Genomic DNA, 22419 nt, shown 5'->3' on the forward strand with positions numbered 1-22419 from the left:
CTGAACTTGCAATCATTCAAATATGCTGTATGAATGAATGAACTTTCCCTTTCTTTTTAGACTTCATTTCAGCTTATTGGGTATTTATTGTCTTGAGTGCAGCTAAAACTCGAGGAGGAATCGTGAGAAAATAAGACATAGAAGAAGCATTCATAAGATAATCAGTGCATGATTTCACTGAGCAAAGAAGGGAAATGTATCACAGAGGCTCCATTGCTTCTGAAAGTCTTCAACTTTCTGCTCCCATGTTGCTAACAGATAGGTCTTTACTGCTACCACGACCTCTCAGTGTCCCATAGTTTCCAGCAAGTTTTTGCAGATCTGAGCCCTTGAACACAGAGTGGGAGCACTGCAGATGGTTGTGATAAAGCTGGGTGATCTTAGAAAACATTCAGTCTCAGCTGAACATCATATGTGGTGGAAATTATAGGCAACACACTGCTACTGCATTCTCATTCAGGCATCAGTGATGTATTATATTAATAAATGTCCATCACATTATTTCTATGACTATATTAACTACAGTGATGATTCTCTTACTATAATGTTAAATTTTATTGCTTAACATTGATTTGGGAATTATACCTTTTTACTTTTTTAAAGATTTATTTACTTGTCTGAAAGAGTTACAGAGAGAGGGAGAGATCTAGAAGATCCATCTTCTGGTTCACTCCCCAGATGGCCACAATGATCAAGACTAGGACAGGCCAAAGCCAAGATCTAGGAGCTTCCTCTGGGTCTCCACATGTGCAGGGGCCCAAACACTTGGGCCATCAACCACTGCTATTCCCAGGCCATTAGCAAGGAGCTGAGGTGGAACAGCCAGGGCATGAACCTGGGCTCATATGAGATGCTAATGTTGCCGGTGGTGGCTTTACCTGCAGTGCCCCAATGCTGGCCCCAGTGCCACTTTACTTTTAAATAAGATTACTGTATCTCTTCTTAAATTACCAGTGATTGATTTTATTATGAAGTTTATATCTCTTCATAGAATGAATTAATCAGATTTGTGTATATTTTTGGTTCAGGATATTATATAGCTTGAAAATGATCTGTTCTATGACCCATGAAATTATATGAGCAAAAATGTGTTTTGTTTTCTATTGTAAATCTGTGAGTTTTTTTCCCAGAAATTCATTGAATTCATTACAATATTCTCATTTATTCATATAATACACAAGCAAAATGCACTCTTAAATCTTGTTTTAAATCTTTGATATATTTTCTTATTTGATTTATGTTATACTTTTATTAATCTATACTCATTTTTTAAATTTTATTTAAGTTATACAAGTTTCTCTTTACAGATTCTGGACATTAACCCTTTATCAGTTGTGTAGTATGCAAATACTTTCTCCCATTCTTTCAGCTGCCTCTTTGCTGAGTGTTTCTTTTGCAGTGCAGAGGCTTTTGATCTTGATGTAATCCCATTTGACAATTTTTGCTTTGATTGCATGTACTTCTAGGGTTATTCCAAGAAGTCTTTGACTATGCCAATGTCCTGCAGTGTTTGGCCCAATGTTCTCTAGTGATTTGATGGTATCAGATCATAGATTTGGATCTTTGATCCATTTGGTATGGATTTTTTTTGTAAAGTGTAAAGAATGGGTCTAGTTTCATATTTCTGCACATGGAGATCCAGTTTCCCCAGCACCATTTGTTAAAGAGACTGTGCTTTCTTCAAGGATTTATTTATTTATTTATTTGACAGGCAGAGTGGACAGTGAGAGAGAGAGACAGAGAGAAAGGTCTTCCTTTGCCGTTGGTTCACCCTCCAATGGCCGCCGCAGCCGGCACACTGAGGCCAGCGCAACGCGCTGATCCGATGGCAGGAGCCAGGTACTTATCCTGGTCTCCCATGGGGTGCAGGGCCCAAGTACTTGGGCCAACCTCCACTGCACTCCCTGGCCACAGCAGAGAGCTGGCTTGGAAGAGGGGCAACCGGGACAGAATCCAGTGCCCCGACCAGGACTAGAACCCGGTGTGCCGGCGCCGCAAGGCGGAGGATTAGCCTAGTGAGCTGCGGCGCCGGCCTAAGGATTTATTTTAACTCCTTTGTCAAAGATAACTTGGTAGCAGAAGCATGGACTGGTTTTTGGAGCTTCCATTCTGTTCCATTGGTCCAAAAGTCTGTTCTTGTGCCAGTACCAGGCTGTTTTGATTATAACTGCTCTGTAGTATGTCTTGAAGTAAGATGTTGTGATGCCTCTGGCTTTGTTTGTGTTATATAAGATTGCTTTAGATATTCAGGGTCTCCTGTGTTTCTGTATGAATTTTAGCATCATTTTTTTTTCTAGATCTGAAAAGAATGTCATTGGTATTTGGATTGAGATCACATTGAATCTGTAAATTGCTTCTGATAGTATGGACATTTTAATGATGTTTCTTCCAATCCATGAATATGGAAGATTTTCCCATTTTTTTCTGTATCTTCTTCTATTTCTTTCTTAGTGTTTTATAATTTTCATCATAGAGATCTTTGGCATCCTTGGTTAAATTTATTACAAAACGTTTAATTCTTTTTGAAGCTATTGTGAGGGGGACTGATCTTAAAAGTTCATTTTCAGCCATGGCATTGTCTGTGTATACAAAGGCTATTGATTTTCCTGTGTTAATTTTATATCCTGCCACTTTACCAAACTCTTTTATGAGTTCCAAAAGTCTCTTTGTGGAGTCTTTTGGATCCCCTGTATATAGGATCATGTCATCTCTAAATAGAGATAGTTTGATTTCCTACTTTCCAATTTGAATCCCTTTGATTTCTTTTTCTTGTCTAATGGCTCTGGCTAATACTTCCAGGATTATATTAAATAGTAATGATGAGGCCGGCACCATGGCTCAATAGGCTAATCCTCTGCCTGCGGTGCTGGCATACCGGGTTCTAGTCCCAGTCGGGGCACTGGATGCTGTCTCAGTTGCTCCTCTTCCAGGCCAGCCCTCTGCTATGGCCTGGGAGTGCAGTGGAGGATGGCCCAAGTGCTTGGGCCCTGCACCCCATGGAAGACCAGGAGAAACACCTGGCTCCTGGCTTCGGATCAGCGCAGTGCGCCAGCTGCAGCATGCTGGCCACTGCAGCCATTGGAGGGTGAACCAACAGTAAAAGGAAGACCTTTCTCTCTGTCTCTCTCTCTCTTTCTCACTGTCCACTCTGCCTGTCAAAAAAATAGCAATGGTGAGAGTGAGCATCCTTGTCTGGTTGAAGATCTTAGGGGGAATGATTTCAGCTTTTCCCCATTCAATAAGATGCTAGCCATGGGTTTGTCATAAATTGCCTTGATTGTGTTACGGAATGTTCCTTCTATACCCAATTTGCTTAAGGGTTTCATCATGAAAGGATGTTGTTGTCTTTTATCAAATGCTTTCTCTGTGTCTACATAACTACATGTTATTTTTTTCAGTTTGCGTCTAGATAACTACATGTTTTTTTTTCAGTTTATTAATGTGATATATGACATTTATTGATTTGTAAATGTTAATCATCCCTTCATACCAGGAATAAATACCACTTGGTCTGTGTGAATGACCTTTCTGATGTGTTATTGGATTCAATTAGCTAATATTTTGTTGAGGATTTTTGCATCTATGTTCATCAGAGATGTTGATACATAGTTCTCTTTCTCTGTTTTCTCTGTTGTATCTTTTTTTTTTTTTTTTGACAGGCAGAGTTAGACAGTGAGAGAGAGATTGACGGAGAGAAAGGTCTTCCTTTTCCGTTGGTTCACCCCACAAATGGCTGCTATGCCCAGCATGCTGTGCCGATCTGAAGCCAGGAGCCATGTGCCTCCTCCTGGTCTTCCATGCGGATGCAGGGCCCAAGGACTTGGGCCATGCTCCACTGCCTTCCCAGGCTACAGCAGAGAGCTGCACTGGAAGAGGAGCAACCTGGACAGAATCTGGTGCCTCAACCGGGACTAGAACCCGGGGTGCCAGCGCCACAGGCAGAGGATTAGCCAAGTGAGCCACAGCGCCGGCCTGTTGTATCTTTTTCTAGCTCAGCAATTAAGATAATGCAGGCTTCGTAGAAGGAGCTTGGGGGTTTCCTCCCCTTTAGTTGTTTTGAATAGTTTGAGAAGAATTGGAATTAGTTCTTCTTTAAATGTCTGGTAGAATTCAGCAGTGAATCTGTAGCACTGATTGCTATAAACTTCCCTCTAAACACTGCTTTTGTGTATCCCATAAATTTTGATATGTATATTGTCCTTTTAATCTGTTTCAAGAAATTTTTTTATTTCTCTTTTGATTTCTTCTATGACCACTGTTCATTTGGGTACATGTTGTTTGTCTCCATGTGCTTGCATATGATCTAGAAATTTTTGAGATGTTGATTTCCAGCTTCATTCCATTGTGGTCTGAGAAGATGCATGGTATGATTTTGATTTTTTTGAATTTTCTCTGACTTGCTTTATGGTCCAGCATATGGTCTCTCCTAGAGAAAGTTCTTTGCACTGATAAGAAGAATGTATTCTCAACTGTGGGGTTAAAAGTTCTGTAGATACCAGTTAGGCCCATTTGGTCCAGAGGGTCAATTAGCTCTGTTATTTCTTTGTTGTTTAGTTAATCTGTATATTGATGAAACTGGGGTGTTGAAGTCCCCATTACTATTGTATTGGAGTCTGTGTCACCCTTTAGATCCATTAACATTTCTTTTAAATAGCCAGGTACCCTGTAATTGGGTGTGTATACATTTATTATAGTCACATCTTCCTGTTTAATTTTTCCCTTAATCATTACATAGTGCCATTCTTCATCTCTTTTAAATTTTTATATTAAAGTCTATTTTGTCTGATATTAGGATGACTATAGTTGCTATTTTTCTGCTTTATGTTAGCATGTAATATCTTTTTCCATCCTTTCACTTTTGGTCTGTGTTTATATTTGTTGGTGAGATGTGTTTCTTTTAGGCAGCAAAAGATGGGTCTTATTTTTGAATCCATTAGCCAATGTGTATATTTTAACTGGAGAGTTAAGGCCATTTACATTCAAGGCAACTGTTGATAAGTAGCGACGTGGACCTGCCACTTTTCCATAAATATTCCTATTGTTTACTTTGGATTTCTTTTGTACTTTTACAGGGATGTTTTCTGCTTTCACATTCTTTCATAGCAATGGCTGTCTTTCTGTGTTTCTATGTGTAACACATCCTTAAAGAGTCTTTTGTAAGGCTGGACAAGTGGCAACAAATTCTTTGAAATTCTATTTGTTATGGAAGATCTTTATTTCACCTTCATTCATAAGTAAGAGCTTTTCAGGGTAAATTGAAATGGGTTGACAATTTTTTTTCTTTTAATATTTGGACTATATATTGCCATTTCCTTCTAGCCTCTAGAGTTTCTGATGAAAAGTCAGCTGTGAGTCTAATTGGAGATCCTCTGAAAGCAATCTGGCATTTCTTTTGTGCACATTTTAGAATATTTTCTTCATGTTTTACTGAGAAAAGTTTGACTACAATATGTCATGATGAATATCTTTTCTGGTAATTTCTGTTAGAATGTCTGTGTGCTTCCTCTATGTAAATGTCCCTTCTTTCTCCAATTTCTGTAATTATTTCACCAAATAGGCCTTCTAATTCATTCTCTCTTTTAATACCTTCAGAAACACATTATTTCACAATATTTATGGCATACTATCAAATATTGTTGGGTTGTTTGATAGTATCCCATAATTCTCCAACACTGTTTTTAAATTTTCTGTTTTCTTTTTCTTCTTTTTTTCTTTATTGGTCTGACTGTAAGATTTCTAAACATTTGTCTTCTAGTTCAGATATTCTTTCTTCTGCCTTGTCAAGTCTGCTGTTAAGTCTTTCTACCACATTTTTCATTCGATCTATCGAATTCTTCATTTCTAATATTTCATTTTGATTTCTCCTTAAAATCTCAATTAAATGGGAAAAATTTTCATTCATGTCATGCATGGTTTTCTTTAGTTTGTGAATTTGCTTCTGATCGCTTTTGAGTAATCTTATTTTGAATTCTATTTCCAGCATTTCCTCAATTTCTTCATCTTCATATTCTATTATTGACATATTGTGTTCCTTTGGTTGGGGGGGGGGTGTCATGGCTTCTTCTTTATTCTTGTTTCTTGAATTTCTGCAGTTGTTTTTAGGCATTTGTGGAGTTGATTTTTGTTTCCTTTTTTTCTTCTAATGGCTTTTATCTTTGAGCTATGCCTCTGTGGCTTAGTGGAATATCTGCAGTTTTAGTGAATACCAAGAGATGTGTGGTGGATATGGCCAAGGAGCTCTGGTCAGTGCTCCAGGGTGGGATGGGTATTCAGGGTAACACTCAAGTTGGATGTGGTAGATCTCAATGCCCATGTGTTAGTCCTCAATGTGTTTTGTACCACCTTATGAACTGCACAAATGATCTGTGCAGTCCTCACTATGAGCATAGTTCCTACTGCAATGACATGCTCTAGGCAACCAAGGAGCTCCAAGTGTGTGGACTTCACCCAGTGATTGCCCCAAGACCCAGCTACACCATGTACCTTCTCATGTAACCACTAGGTCCCTACAGTCTCAGCAAACAAGGCTCCCAAAGTTGCCAGGTGCAGAGGTTACTCTCTGCCCTGCCAGCCTGTCCATCAACAGAGAGGCAGATGTTCCCTGAGACAGCTCTGCCTAGGTGTCTCGATCCTGGGAAGCTGTGGGTACCTCATGATTCTACATTGTTGTCCAGCCACCTCCCAGGCCAGGCTCAAAGTCAGTGGGAACTGTGGATTGTTCTGTCTGCTAGAATCTCTGGATCACACACATACACAAGAGCTACTGGCCTAATGTTGCTCTCACCCCACCACTGCTGCCAGTACTGCTAAGAAGAAGGCATTCTGTCTCAGCCAGTTGCTGTGTGTGCACACAAAGGCTTCCACAGCTCCCACCCAAACCCAAAATGGTGCCTTCCCTTTCTCAGCTGGGCAGCGGGCACTGTCAAATTAAGTTAGGGCAAGATGAACATGCCCCGTCTACTTCCACTGAGTCTGCAGCCACCACCAGCAACTGCTATTCCCCAGGGCTCCAGTCCAGATTCATGCCACATTCTCCCTCCAGCTATATCACCACAGGTTGCAGTCTGGTCTCACCTCCATCTCCAAGCTGCCATCCACTCCAGTTCTCAGCTACTGCAGTCCTGTGTTGTGTCCCTGTTTGTAATATGTGTCTACACCCTCCACACAGGTCCACAGTGTTCCTCTTCCTCTATTAGGATTTCCAGTGCAGTTTTGTCTCCAATTTCCCCCTACACTTTTTTTTTTAATGTTTATCCCTAGCCTAGTGCAGGAATACGCCATCTTGGAATCTCCTAATCTATACTTATTGATAGGAGATTTGCTATTCTATTATTTGTTTCAAAAACATTTATTCAAAGCTCTGAGCTGAAGCACTGTTTTCTAAATTATTTATTTCTTTTTGAATCCTTTTAAATTTCCCTTCACCTACTTACCATAAGACAATTTATTTAAATTTGGGTTATTTAATTTTTTTAAAAATGGGTCATTTAAGCCAAAAGTTTTATTTTTTAACCAACTAATACTTTTTTCATGTTAATGTGATTTAATACAAAGGGAACAGATTCAGTGTAGTTTATAGATATAATTCAAAGAATATAATGAAACTACTTCCTTGGCTTCTACCCCCTTTCTCTCTCCTTCCTTCCTTCATTTCCTCTCTCCCTCCCATCTTTCTTTCTTTGCTTCATTCCTTTCTTGCTTCTTTCTTCCTTCCTTCCTTTCTTTCTTGGTTTTTGAGATAGCATATTTTAAGTTACATTATAGTAAAAAGCTTAATGCTCCATCAAGTGACGAGTTCAACAAGTAAAAAGTAAAAAGACTCTATTTCAGCAGGAATATAGGCAAGGGCTTTAAACAATAACCAAATTAAAAAATGACCATTTCACTCATATACAGTGAATGTTAAAATAACCACAGATCATTAAAACTGTAGTAGTATATCATTCACAACCAGTGGATGTAAAACAAAGTTTGACAAAACTATATTTGCAGCAATATTGACACACACAGGCATTTCTTTCATTTAAAATTTTTTTTTCTTTTTTAACCTTAGCTCTCACATTTAAGGTAGAATATATGGTATTTGCCTCTGGGTTTGGCTTGATTCACTCAATATGATGTCCTCCAGTTGCATCCATTTTTTTCCAAATGATAGACTTTCATTCTTTTTATAGGTGAATAATATTCCATTGTAATATATAAACCACATTTTTTTATCCATTCATCTAATGACAGACTCCTTGGTTACTTTATCTACCTAACTCTTTAAAAATATGCACTTGGTGTCAGTACTGTGGTACAGCAGGTAAAGCTACCACCTGCAATGTCAGCACCACGTATAGACACCAGTAGGAGTCCTGGCTGCTCCACTTCTGAACCAGCTCCCTGCTAATGTGCCTGGGAAAGCAGCAGAAGATGGCCAAGATATTGTACCCCTGTATACCTGTGGGAGACCTGGATGCTGGCGTTGGCCTGGCCCAGACCTGGCTGTTGTGGTCATTTGTGGAGTGAACCAGTGGGTGGAATCAATCTCTATCTTCCTTCCTCCTTCCCTTCTTTCCTCCCTCCCCCCCTCCCTTCCTTCCTCTCTCTCTCTTTCCCTGCCTCTGCCTCTCCCTCTCTGTAACACTGTCTTTCAAGTAAGTGAACTGATCTTTTAAAAAATGTACTTAACATTTTGAATTTACTTTGAATATAATTGTAAATGTTTCCTTTATATTTTCATGTATATTATATTCAGTGCTAACTAAATTCTTATTGATCACATAATTTTCCCCCTCAATCTGGTAAGAGAATATTTTGGGGGAAGAAATTATTTAAATTATAAAATTTAGAATTTCAGTTATATCTAATTTTATTCTATTATTTTCCACACTATGTGGATTATATGATGTTCACTTTAAAACTGTACTGTAGTTTAGTTAATATGTTACAGTTATTACAAATGTTCCTTGAATTATTGAAAAAGGTGTATTCTTTTTTTTTCTTTTTTTTTTTTTTAAAGATCCATTTATTTGGAAGGCAGAGTCACAGAGAGGCAGAGGCAGGGAGAAAGAGAGAGAGAGAGTGAGAGTGAGAGCGCGAGAGAGAAGTCTTCCATCCGCTGGTTCACTCTCCAGATGGCCATAACAGCCAGAGTTGTTCCGATCCAAAGCCAGGAGCCAGGAGCTTCTTTCAGGTCTCCCATGAGGGTGCAGGGGCCCAAGGACTTGGGCCATCCTCCACTGCCCTACCTGGCAACAGCAGAGAGCTGGATCGGAAGTGGAGCACCCCAGACCCAAACCAGCACCCACGTGAGATGCCGGCACCACAAGCAGTGGCTCTACCCACTATGCCACAGTGCTAGCCCCAGGTGTATTGTTTTTTCATCAGACTACAGTATATATAAATTAATGGTCATGATTACATTTATTAGTAATAGCAGTCAGATAATCTCTGTCCTCATTTATTACTTTAAAAAAGTAATAAAACTTTTATCTGGTATCTTATAATCTGTTAGTTACTTGATAATGCCTTCTCCAATAATTGTGTGTATGTCAGTTTCTCTTTGGATGTCTAAATGATTTGCTTGATTTTTTCTCTTTTAATATTTCCACTTTTGTCATTATTATTATTATTATTATTATTTTTTTTTTTTTTGACAGGCAGAGTGGACAGTGAGAGAGACAGACAGAGAGAGAAAGGTCTTCCTTTGCCGTTGGTTCACCCTCCAATGGCCGCCGCTGCAGCCGGCGCACCGCGCTGATCCGATGGCAGGAGCCAGGATCCAGGTGCTTTTCCTGGTCTCCCATGGGGTGCAGGGCCCAAGCACCTGGGCCATCCTCCACTGCACTCCCTGGCCATAGCAGAGAGCTGGCCTGGAAGAGGGGCAACCGGGACAGAATCCGGCGCCCCAACCGGGACTAGAACCCGGTGTGCCGGCGCCGCAAGGTGGAGGATTAGCCTATTGAGCCACGGCGCCGGCTTGTCATTATTATTATTATAAAATGACTATTTTGTTTTTTGCCTCAAATTCCTCTATTACAACATTTCCAATTTTTCCTTGAACGTGTTTTTCTGTTTGTTAAAATGTGTTCTTTTACTTTTAGATGACTTTCATTTGTGTCTCTTCTGAGCAGAAAATTATCAGATTGGAGTTTTGAATGCAAAGTAAGTTTTCCCTGGTACACAGTAGCACACTAGACCTTGCTAATTTTCTCTTTGTTTTGTTTCAGGTGGGCCATAAAGCATGAAGGGACTAGTAAGCCAGGCCAGTGGAAACATTCCCGAGTTGAAAATCCTCTGTGGAACAAGCTTGCGTACATGTGGCCAGTCCTGCCCAGTGGCCAGCTGAATGAGGTTGTATTGTTGAGTAGGCTGGTTGTGTAGTCTAGTGGCTATTTAGTATGGTGTTTGTCAAGACATTTAAGGCCCAGTGTGTGGTCAACTTTCTTCAAACGTTCATGCATCTGTTGAATTTCTGCTGTTTGTTTAAGAGAGAAAACTTGCTAATTCTTTTTATCAAATAATTGGGAGATGTGTCTAAGTCTCCTATTATAGAGACAAATCTGTTTATTTCTTGTGGCCTATCAGATTTTACTTTATGTATTTTAAAATTTAGTTCTAGCACACCCATGTCCAAAACATTACCATTCCTTGGTGAACTGAAGCTTTTATCATTATGTAGAAACTCTAGCTCTACTAAAAAGTCTCATTTTTCTCATATTAATAGAAATATCTCAACTTCCTTTTGCTTATTACTTGGCTAATATATCTTCCTTCCGTCTTTTCACTGTGTATATTCTGCTTCACGTGACGCCTCAATATTCAGCACACAGTAAATTGAAACAAATTTGTCTGACAATCTTATACCTAAACTAAAGCAGTTCATCTATTTATTGTAGTTGAAAATTTACACAGGTTTTTCAACAAGTTCATGGAAAATACATGTTATCAAAAAACTATGCATGGATATCGACAATTTTTGCACTAGAATAGACTTATCTTTAATTCTATTTTCTCATGGACTTTTTGAAATACCCTCCTATTTTATTTACTATTGGCTTTCTACTTGTTTTGGCTTTTCTATTCCTTTCTCCTTACCCCCTCCCACCCGTCTTATGTTCTTTTAGATTGACTATATTTTTCCTTATTATACTTTTACCATCTTCTAGTTTGACCATGATAACCTCAATTTCTGTTCATTTTTGTCAATACCCTGAGCATTTTAGCTTACATACACAAACAGTCAAAAGGTAAAGCTAATGAATGTGTTTACTCTTCTTAAATAATCAAGAACATGAAAGTATTTTAATTTCAACCATATGATTTTTATGTAAGCTATTTCATCGTATATTTTAGTTTTATCTTTTAAAAATTTTCACAAGATACTAATATTGTGGTGTCATACAATATTTTTTAGATTTACCCTCAAATTTTTATCTTTCTTGCTGTAATTCCTTCTTATGTCTCAGTTCATCTACCTAGACTTCTCTTCTGACTTATATACAGCATTCTTTTTGTTTTGATGACAAATGCTTCAAGTCTATACTTATCTTAAAGCATCTTTATTTTTTATTTTTATTTTTTAAGATTTATTATATTTATTTGAAAGACAGAGCTACAGAGAGGTAGAGACATAGAGAGAGGTCTTCTATCTGCTGGTTCATTCCCCAGATGGCTGCAACAGCCAGAGCTGCACCAGTCTGAAACCAGGATCCAGGAGTTTCTTCCTGGTCTCCCACGTGGATGCAGCAGCCCAAGGACTTGGGCCACCTTCTACTGCTTTCCCAGGCCACAGCAGAGAGCTGGATCGGAAGAGGAGCAGCTGGAACTAGAACTGGCACCCATATAGGATGCCAGCACTGCAGGCCAGGGCTTTAACCCACTGCACCACAGTGCCAGCCCCAAAGCACCTTTATTTTGCCCCCGTTCATATAAAGTATTCTCAGTTAGCAAACTGAGGATATTATCAATGCTCTCCAACTTCCATTGTTTTCTTTTTAAGATTTATTTATTTATTTGAAAGTCAAAGTTACACAGAGAGAGAGGAGAGGCAGAAAGAGAGAGAGGTCTTCTATCTGCTGGTTCACTGCCCAACTGGCCACAAAGGCTGGAGCTGCACCAATCTGAAGCCAGGAGCCAGGAACCAGGAGCCATCTCCAGGTCTCCCACATGGGTGCAGGGGCCCATGGATTTGGGCCACCTTCCACTGCTTTCCTAGGCTTTAGCAGAGAGCTGGATCAAAAGTGGAGCAGCCAGGAATTGAATCGGCACCCATTTGGGATGCTGGCACTGCAGGCGGCATCTTTACCTGCTAAGCCATCATTCTATTGAACACAATCTATCTTTTCTTTATGACTTCTTTTAACATCTTCTCTATGATGCTCTGTATTTTATTATAAGATATCTGACAGAGAATTTCTTTTTATTTATTCTGCTTCAGCTTTCAGATTCTTTGGGGTCCATGAATATATGCACTGGTTTGTTGCATCGTTTCTGGAAAATTATCACTGACCTTTCTTCCAGTATTCCTTCTTGCATATCTTTTGCTGCGCTGTCTATGGAACTCTGACTAGCTACATGCTAGAACTCCTTATTTTGACCTCCATTTGACTTGGCCTCTCATATTTTCCATGTCTTAATCTTTTATGATGCATTTTCCATTATATTTTCAGATGTTTTTCCTCAGGATTATTTTTCATTCATCTTTGTCCACTGTGTTTTAAATCTTTTTTTTTTTTTTTTTGACAGGCAGAGTGGACAGTGAGAGAGACAGAGAGAAAGGTCTTCCTTTGCCGTTGGTTCACCCTCCAATGGCCGCCACGGCCAGAGCGCTGCGGCCAGCGCACCGCACTGCTCCGATGGCAGGAGCCAGGAGCCAGGTGCTTTTCCTGGTCTCCCATGGGGTGCAGGGCCCAAGGACTTGGGCCATCCTCCACTGCACTGCCTGGCCACAGCAGAGGGCTGGCCTGGAAGAGGGACAACCGGGATAGAATCCGGCGCCCCGACCGGGACTAGAACCCGGTGTGCTGGCGCCGCTAGGCGGAGGATTAGCCTAGTGAGCCGCGGTGCCAGCTGTGTTTTAAATCTTAAGGAAGGATCAGCCTGTAGTGCGAATTCTCAATGAAGATTATTTTTCTTCTCCCACACAATGAAAATATTTGCAAATGTTTATTTAACTTGCAGTTTTCTGGAGAGATCTTCTTTCTGGTTTGCCTTTCTGGTGAAATTTAGTCTGTTGAGATTCTTGTTCCATGAAGATATAAGGTCTCCTTTTAGACCTCTCAGCTTGACTGGGCCCTGGAGTTTGTCTCCTGTGCCTTTCCCCTGCAAGTGCACAGAAGCAAAAACTCAAGTTCTCCCGTATTCAGAAAATCTCCTTAAGACAAAAGCCAGCCTCAGCATTTTCCTCACTTCGATGGGTTTATAGTATGTGTTATTTTATTACTAGGTCAAAAATACATTCTAAAAGATTTTTAAAACATTTTTTCCTGAATTTCTTAGTTGTTTTCAGCAATGAGTCAATCAGTTTACATAACTTATGTATTTTGTGGTCTCAGTTTTTTTCCAATTCTCTTAAATCATGATTCCCTGTCCCTCCTCCTCTATTCCATCAGTGGATCTCAAAACTTTAGAGGAAGGATATATGGCATTTGAAATCAACTGGTTGTTGCTTAGGCTCCCCAGAGATGCTGTATTTTCTGACTTCAGTGAAGCAGTAGTCTAGAAAGCTGAGGTTTGTTGAAAGAAGATAGAGTTCTTCAAAATAATGGAAGCAGTGGCTGGTGCTGCGGCTTAATAGGCTAATCCTCCGCCTTGCGGCGCCGGCACACCGGGTTCTAGTCCCGGTCGGGGTGCCAGATTCTGTCCTGGTTGCCCCTCTTCCAGGCCAGTTCTCTGCTATGGCCCAGGAGTGCAGTGGAGGATGGCCCAAGTACTTGGGCCCTGCACCCCATGGGAGACCAGGAGAAGCACCTGGCTCCTGCCTTCGGATTAGCGAGGCGCGCGGCCACAGCACACCGGCTACAGCAGCCATTGGAGGGTGAACCAATGGCAAAGGAAGACCTTTCTCTCTGTCTCTCTCTCTCTCTCTCACTGTCTACTCTGCCTGTCAAAAAAATAAAAATAAAAAAAATAATAATGGAAGCAGTAGGGTGGGCAGCCCAAGTCGGATGAACCTACACGTGAGGGTCAGGGTTTGCAACACTAGTGAAGCCAACATGGAGTCAAGCCTGGAGCAGCAGCAGAGAGAGACCAGGAAGCCTAGTTGAGTCCCTTCCCCCTTAAAAAAGACGGTCGACTGCACTCATTATAGATTTTTCCCCCGATGTGCAGAAAGAATAACAGCTAAAACAGAGCAGGCAGGATAACTTATACTTCAACTCCTGGTAGGCAGATGGCAGCAAGTTGCCCACTAGCCAGCGAGGAGCAAAAGCATGTCCTTAGAGGCTGCTGCAGACCCCGGACAGCACAGGGGCCTGCATGTCGACAGCGGGTCCCCTTTCCCATGGTGTTAGTTTAGTGAACTTTCATTTAAACTGAGAAACCACACTGAGGAGAGGGGGAGGGGAGAGGTACATTTGTGAAAGAAAACAACAGTTCTGGTAAAAAAAAAAATGTGAACCTTCAGTTTGATTGAGTATGCATTTAAGAGTTCAGAACTTAAAAAATAGGCTATTTTAAATGGCAGAAACTGGAGCACCTCTGATTGGAGTTTTAAGCTTCCTGCCCATCTAATGGATGCATGGGGATTAGGGACACCTCGTAAGAAGGTACTTCTTGGCCAGCGCCATGGCTCACTAGGCTAATCCTCCACCTTGTGGCGCCGGCACACGGGGTTCTAGTCCCGGTCAGGGCACCGGATTCTATCCCGGTTGCCCCTCTTCCAGGCCAGCTCTCTGCTGTGGCCAGGGAGTGCAGTGGAGGATGGCCCAAGTGCTTGGGCCCTGCACCCCATGGGAGACCAGGAGAAGCACCTGGCTCCTGCCTTCAGATCAGTGTGGTGCGCCAGCCGCGACGGCCATTGGAGGGTGAACCAACAGCAAAGGAAGACCTTTCTCTCTCTCTCTCACTGTCCACTCTGCCTGTCAAAAAAAAAAAAAAAAAAAAGGTACTTCTTTATGAGAAAAGTGTAAATAATGAAAATTTATACAGATATGTCCTTGTCTGTGTTTTACCATTAACACATAGGTAAAAGTACTTCAATAATTAATTACTTGATTTAAAGTCAAATGGTGATTCTATCAGGAATCTAACTTACCCAGGTTCTTTCTAGTAATGATCTTAACATTTTCTGTTGATGGTTTGGAATTTGGTGACTAAATGATCTAAGGAATGAATTCAGACTGCTCTAAACTTATTCATCCAATCAAATAGAACAGTAAATTTTAGGCTGAATGATTGACTATTTCTTCATGGCAGCAAAATTCTGGCCCTTATGGTTAACTGAAAAAAAATACTAAAGCACTAAAATAAGCTAAAATCAGACATATTGACTGAATAACTCAGTCTAAGGGTCTTGCAACTTCTTGAAATGTTTGAGATCAAACCTGCTTAACAGTCATGGCACTCTGATAACTTTCCCTCAAGTTAAATATGATCTATTTTGCTTCAAGTATAGAACCATCTTATTTGAATGAACTGTATTTTCTTCCATTCACATTTTCACAAAATTGTTTTATTTAAGCAGAAATATTATTTTATTCCAATGTTTACTTAAATGTAATTAGTATTTTGATTGGTAAATCTTTCCATATAAATAAACTATGATTGGGAAATGTGACATTCATATTTTAGTATCCAAAACACTTTGGGCACCATAAGCATATGCATAAATTTTACAGAAGATTTAACCAACCAATTTTATTATATATTTAACTGTTCTTCATTATATATTTAGGTAATGCACACAGCACAGGAAGGAGATAGACATGGTCTCTATCTTCATGAAGCTTCCAGTGTAAGATAGGCTATGAGTCAAGAAGGAAGAAACCAGTCAGGAAAGAGGCAGAGTTGATAAATAAAAGAGAAAGAAGGTAGAGGAAGAAACTCCCAGAGACAGTTTGGTGTCCCAGAAATCAGGACTATTTGATGGTCCAGTGCCTGGAGTCCTACAGTCAGAGAGAAAACAGGTTAGCCAGGGTGGTTGTCTAAATGGCCCTGAAAATGAAGCGAAAATACTGACTCTAGGGAAGTCGTTTCATAAGCACATTCCTGAGTGAGAATTCAATTCTCCTGTTAATTCCTTAACAAGGATATTCAAAATAGAATGATGACTAAGGGGAGATATAAGGAAATATGGGTAATATGGAAATACGGAGTTATCTTTGAAGTGTCCGAGACTATTTAAGTCTCAGTGCTGACACCTCTTCTGAAAACTGATTTAACACTGTTCTCACTTTGAAGTATTATTCATTATGAAACAATTGATAATATTTTTATGAACAGACAGCATTTCATATATCTGAGGATATCAGTACTTTAAAATATGTTAAGGCCTTGTGAAAATGGAAGATTCATGAATTCTTTCATGAATCTGTGCTTAAGTTCCCTGGAATAATTTATAGAAAATCAAATTATTTTCTCACACCTTAGGGACAAAAGTTTTGAATTAAGCTAAGTACTTAAACATAAGGAGCATTAGATTTTCATATTCAAGGATGAAATTTTTGAAAAAGTGACTTTGAATAGACTTTGGATTTTAGGATATGTCACTGCATACTATTTTTAAATTTCTTAATTAAAGAATTAAGATACATGTGGATGGGCCCATGCACAAACAAAAGTTTAAGCACACATTTTATTAATCAGTTATGATATGTTAATTACCTATCAGAACAAAGGAGAGAAAGATGTGAGAAGGCTGGAGATGGAAAACTGAAGAGGAAGGGAGACTAAGAAACATAAACATTTTGTTAAGAGCTGGCTCCCCAAGCAAATACGTGCTGGTGAAAAAGAGAAAGTGGAATTATCTCCTTGAGGGAGGACCAGGGTCCATCCAGAGTCTCCTGACCATGCAGCTGTGTAAGGGAGTAATGTGTACACAGAGAAAACCAATAAAGAAATGAAAAGGAACATGAGAATTCCAACTGAGAAAATGGAAGGGAAGAAATAGCACTCCGGGAAGTTTAATTATCCATGGTTTTGTTGTCCTTCATTATCCTGCATTTCTTTATTGCCTGCAGGACAAATGAGAGCATCCTAAACATCAGCTCGGGGATTGAAGTAGCAGAATGGAAGAGCTGACAGCGGTAACCCATACATTTGGAGAGTTCCCAAACTCCAGATAATTCTCCATCTCTTTGGACCCGATTTGTATGATGTCTCATATTATAAATATGAGCTGGGCTTCCTTCCTTTAACTGAGGAGTAGAGGAAGCCATTTGAAGTCAGCAGTACTTCGGTGACGCTGAAGACAATGTCCGCAATCACTACTGCTTGCCGTGAGAGAGGGGGAAGTGAAAAGATCCAAACATACATAGGCCCTAGGGAAGCATATTTCATATATGATCATCAGCAATACCACTTGCTTGGTATACTGAAGAAACTCTTGATTCCACATCCTAAATCTATGAATTGACAGATAGCATATGACTAAGCATGAAAGAGAATCTTGTTATTTCTTTTTCCATAGTTCAAAAAGAAAGGGAGAAAGTATTACTTTAACCAAGACTTCAGTATGAATAATTATTTTTTAAAGATTTATTTATTTATTTAAAAGCCAGAGGTAGAGAGAGACAGAGAGAGGGAAAGAGAGACACAGACAGAGATCTTCCATCTACTGATTCACTCCCCAGATGGCTGCAACAGCCAGAGCTGGGCCAGGCCAAAGCCAGCAGCCAGGAACTTTAACCTGGTCTCTCACATGCATATGGTGGTTCAAACACTTGGGCCATCTTCCTCTGCTTTCTCAGGCAAATTAGCAGGAAGCTGGATTGGAAGTGGAGCAACTGGGACACGAACAGGTTCCCATATGGGATACTGGCATCACAGGCAGCAGCTTTACCTGCTCTGCCACAATGCCAACGCCAGTGTGCATAATTTTTTTTAAAGATTTATTTTATTTATTTGAAAGTCAGAGTTACAGCAAGGCAGAGGCGAGAGAGAGAGTGAGAGAGTGAGTCTTCCATCTGCTGATTCACTCCACAGATGGCCGCAGTGGCTGGAGTTGTGCCGATCCAAAGCCAGGAGCTTCTTCTGGTTCTCTCACGCAGGTGGGGGGTCCCAAGGATTTAGATCATCTTCTACTGCTTTCTCAGACCATAGCAGAGAGCTGGATTAGAAGTGGAGCATCCAGGACTCGAACTGGCACCCATATGGGATGCCAGCACTACAGACAGTGGCTTTACCTGTTACGCCACAGTGCTAGCCCCATGAATAATTTTTTTAAAAGATATATTTATTTATTTGAAAGTCAGAGTTACACAGAGAGAGAGGCGCAGAGAGAGAGAGAGAGAGGTCTTTCATCCACTGGTTCACTCCCCAAATGGCTTCAATGGCGAGAGCTGGGGTGATCTGACTGGAAGCCAGGAGCCAGGAGCCTCTTCTGGATCTCCCATGTGGGTGCAGGGGCCCAAGGACTTGGACCATCTTCCACTGTCTTCCCAGGTTACAACAGAGAGCTGGATCAGAAGTGGAGCAGCTGTGACTTGAACCAGCACCCTCAAGGGATGCTGGCACTGCAGGTGGCAGCTTTACCTGCTATACCACAGAGCCAGCCCCTGCAATTTAATTTCTATATAGGCACTCAATGAAAGTTATGAGTAAAATAAAACTTCTTTTTTTTTTATTTTTTATTTTTTTTTTATCTTTTATTTAATGAATATAAATTTCCAAAGTACGTCTCATGGGTTACAATGGCTTTCCCCCCCATACCGTCCCTCCCACCCACCACCCTCCCCTTTCCCACTCCCTCTCCCCTTCCATTCACATCAAGATTCATTTTCGATTATCTTAGTATACAGAAGATCAGCTTAGTATACCTTAAGTAAGGATTTCAACAGTTTGTTCCCACACAGAAACATAAAGTGAAAAATAATAGATGATTTTTTTTTAAATGATGATGAAATCAGATCAGACCTATTGTCATGTTTAATCCCAGTGAGAGTCAAGTTGGGAATTGATAGTATCTTTTCTTTTCTTTTTTTTTTTTTTTTAACAGAAGATCAGTTTAGTGTACATTAAGTAAAGATTTCAACAGTTTGCACCCCCATAGAAACACAAAGTGAAATATACTGTTTGAGTACTCGTTATAGCATTAAGCCTCAGTGTACAGCACATTAAGGACAGAGATCCTACATGAGGAGTAAGTGCACAGTGACTCCTGTTGTTGACTTTACAAATTGACACTCCTGTTTATGGCATCAGTAATCCAAGGGGCTTCCATAGCCTTAAAACTTCTTTAATTCAAATTTTTTCTTGTGTGACAAGTTGCCCTCATTATTTGCCCCATTACTATTGCCCTCATTATTTGCCCCATTACTATCTTGTTTACTAGTCCTAATACTATATTTAAAATAAAGAAAAAAACATTAAATCTAAAGTACTCATCATGTTTTTAAACATTTACTTGTTCTGTTGTTTCCCTAATTAAATTGAAGTTGTTATTTACTCACTCATCTCACAGATTAGCACATCATAATTAGATAGCCTTTCAGAATATTTAATCTTTACAACCTTCGGATTGTGTTTACAACTTATGTCAAGCACCTTTCTTTCAATATAAATGCAGAATTACAAAGGAATGTAAGTTAATGTAACTGTACTTACACTAGTTTTTTTTTTCTCCTAGAAACCAAGGTCATGTGTCTTGATTTGTTGGATTACTATGGCAGCACCCCCCCACCCCCCATCCACATGTATCTTTGTCTTTCTCATGCCATTTAGATACTCCCAGAACTCTAGGTCCACCTTCTCAAATATTGATGGTCAAAGTTTTGGCCTGTCCTTCTACCCTTCTTTGGGTAGAAGGTATCCATATCCTCTTTAAGAAACTTCTGTCACTTTTAATTCATGTGGTGTCATTGCCTGGGTTTATCAATTTCTGGGTTCCTCAGAAATCAGAACCTGAAGCAAGTGGCTTATTTGCTTCTACTTCATTCAGAAGAGCGTGTCAGGAAGCAGGGGTACAGGACAGGTGAGCCAATATGAGAATGTGCCACCAAGCCATCCTCCATAAGCCACTTAAACAGTGCTCTTGGGAGAGTCTTTCTTGGAGGAGGAAGAGGAGAATGTATTCATCAGCTTCCATTTCTCTTTGGTCAAAGCTTTGCTGAAGATTACACGACTAGAGTGGTGGGTCATAGATTCAGATACAGGCTGTCTGGTTCCTGAGCCCAAGCTCTTAGCCATTTCACAGGATGCTCAGAAGAATGTTACACAATGATAGGTAAGTATAAAGTAGAAGCAAGGATAGGGAGAAGGAAGTGTTGGGGGAGGAAGGAGGACAGCTACATTGAGGTGATACATGACCAAATACCTGAAGAACAAGCAGACTTCTAGGGAAAGAGCATGTGAGGAAATGCAGAGAATTTGAAATAATGTGTTTGAGGACCAGTGAGGTAAAATACTGCAGAAGCAGCATGAGCATGGTGCAGAGTAGCAGGAGATAAGGCCAGAGAGCAAAGAGAGGGGCAGATCACTCAGAGCATTGTAGGATTTTTTTTTAAATTAAGATTTACTTGTTTATTTTAGAGGCAGAGTTACAGACAGAGAGAAGGACAGAGAGAGAGGTCTTCCATCCACTGGTTCACTCCCCAAATGGCTGCAATGGCCGGAGCTGGGCCAATCCAAAGCCAGGATTGGATTAGCTAGTATTTTTTTGAGGACTTTTGCATCTATGTTCATCAGGGATATTGGTCTATTGTTTTCTTTCTCTGTCATATCTTTTTCTAGATTAGGAATTAAGTTTATGCTAGTTCTTAAAAAGAGTTCTGGAGGATTTCCTCCCTTTCAATGTTTTGAATAGCTTGAGAAGAATTGGAATTAGTTCTTCTTTAGATGTCTTGTAGAATCACCAGCGAAGCTGTCTGTTTTGAGTTTCTTTGTTGGGAGGGTATTTATTACTGATTCAATTTCTGTTGGTCTATTTAGGTTTTCTATGTCTTCGTGAATCAATTTTGGTAGATTGTATGTGTCCTGGAATCTATCCTTTTCTTCTAGATTTGGGCTTTTCTTTGTTGGGAGAGTCATTATTACTGACTTAATCTCTGACTTGGATTTTGGTCTGTTTAAGTTACCGTACACACAATTTATGTAGACAGATTGACAAACTGAGCAGAATAGAACAAATAGAAACAGATCTATACTATATGGAACTATAATATTTTACAGGATGATATTTGTAGATTCATGAGGGATGCTACTATGATAATTATTTTAGCAAATAGAGATAACTTAGGCTTTGCCTAACACCAAGTCTGATCACCCCTCTTCCCATTTGTTCTTCTGTAAGGATCTCTGTGATAGCTATTGTCCAAACAGTTGCCCACACTGAGACACACCAATGCCCTTGAAAGACATCCTTGGATGCTTTTTTTGTGCAAGCATTATTTTCTCTTAATCCTCAAGTCTAATATATTCTTTTTAAAAAAATATTTAGTCATTTATTTGAAAGAGTCAAAGAGAGGGAGAAGGAGAGGGAGAGGGAGAGGGAGAGGGAGAGGGAGAGGGAGAGGGAGAGGGAGGGGAGGAGGAGGGGGAGAGGGAGAGGGGATCTCCCATGTGCTGGTTCACTCCCCAGATGACCACAATGGCTGAGGTTGGGCCAGGCTGAAGCCAGGAGCCATGAGCTTCTTCTGGGTCTCCCACTTGCATGCAGGGGCCGAAGCACGTAGACCATCTTCTGTGACTTTTCCCAGGCCATTAACAGGGAGCTGATTTGGAAATGCAACAGCCCAGATAAGAACCAGTACCCAGGTAGTGGCTTTACCGGCTAGGCCACAAAGCTATCCCATGATATATTCTTTTTATCCTCCCTTTACTGCACTAACTCCTACTAAGGATCCAGGGGTCACTTACATGGAAACATTGAGTTAGATTCTCCTCTTCTATGGTCCAATCATGCCCCATACCCTGTCACTATTGGACTCACACTATTCTAATTTCTATTTTGTTTTTGGTAAGTTTCTGAGAATCTGCTATAAATTCCTTGAGGGAAGTAATGCTGTTTGGTTCAAAGTTTTATTTTTCTTGCCTACTACTGTGCTTGGAATATAATAAAAAATGAATAAAAATATGGAAAATGCATGAACTAGTAAATAAAGAAATGAATACATAGATAGAAAGTAGCTGAATTCTACAGCTGAAATGGCCTTAAGTTTTTTTTTATCATCTTATTTTATTTTAGGAGAATAGTCCCCATTTTTAGTCTTCTGTGTCAAATAGATCTAGTTTAAGATATTATTTCAGGCTATTGTAAAACCACTTTTCACATATTCT

General features: G+C 40.1%; 1 protein-coding gene across 9 annotated transcripts in view; it reads left to right on the forward strand.

The window, feature by feature from the left end:
* Window positions 1-22419, forward strand: part of DCDC1 (doublecortin domain containing 1) — a 553166-nt gene that overhangs the window by 454563 nt on the left and 76184 nt on the right. For all 9 annotated transcript variants that reach the window (XM_089309905.1, XM_089309913.1, XM_089309931.1 and 6 more), the window contains one exon: window positions 10215-10338. In XM_089309905.1, the coding sequence (XP_089166031.1) occupies window positions 10215-10338 (124 nt within the window). The remainder of the gene's footprint in view (window positions 1-10214; window positions 10339-22419) is intronic.

Source organism: Oryctolagus cuniculus, chromosome 1, assembly GCF_051225735.1.
Source record: "Oryctolagus cuniculus isolate XC-2025 breed Fujian yellow rabbit chromosome 1, ASM5122573v1, whole genome shotgun sequence".
Taxonomy (NCBI): Eukaryota; Metazoa; Chordata; class Mammalia; order Lagomorpha; family Leporidae; genus Oryctolagus; species Oryctolagus cuniculus.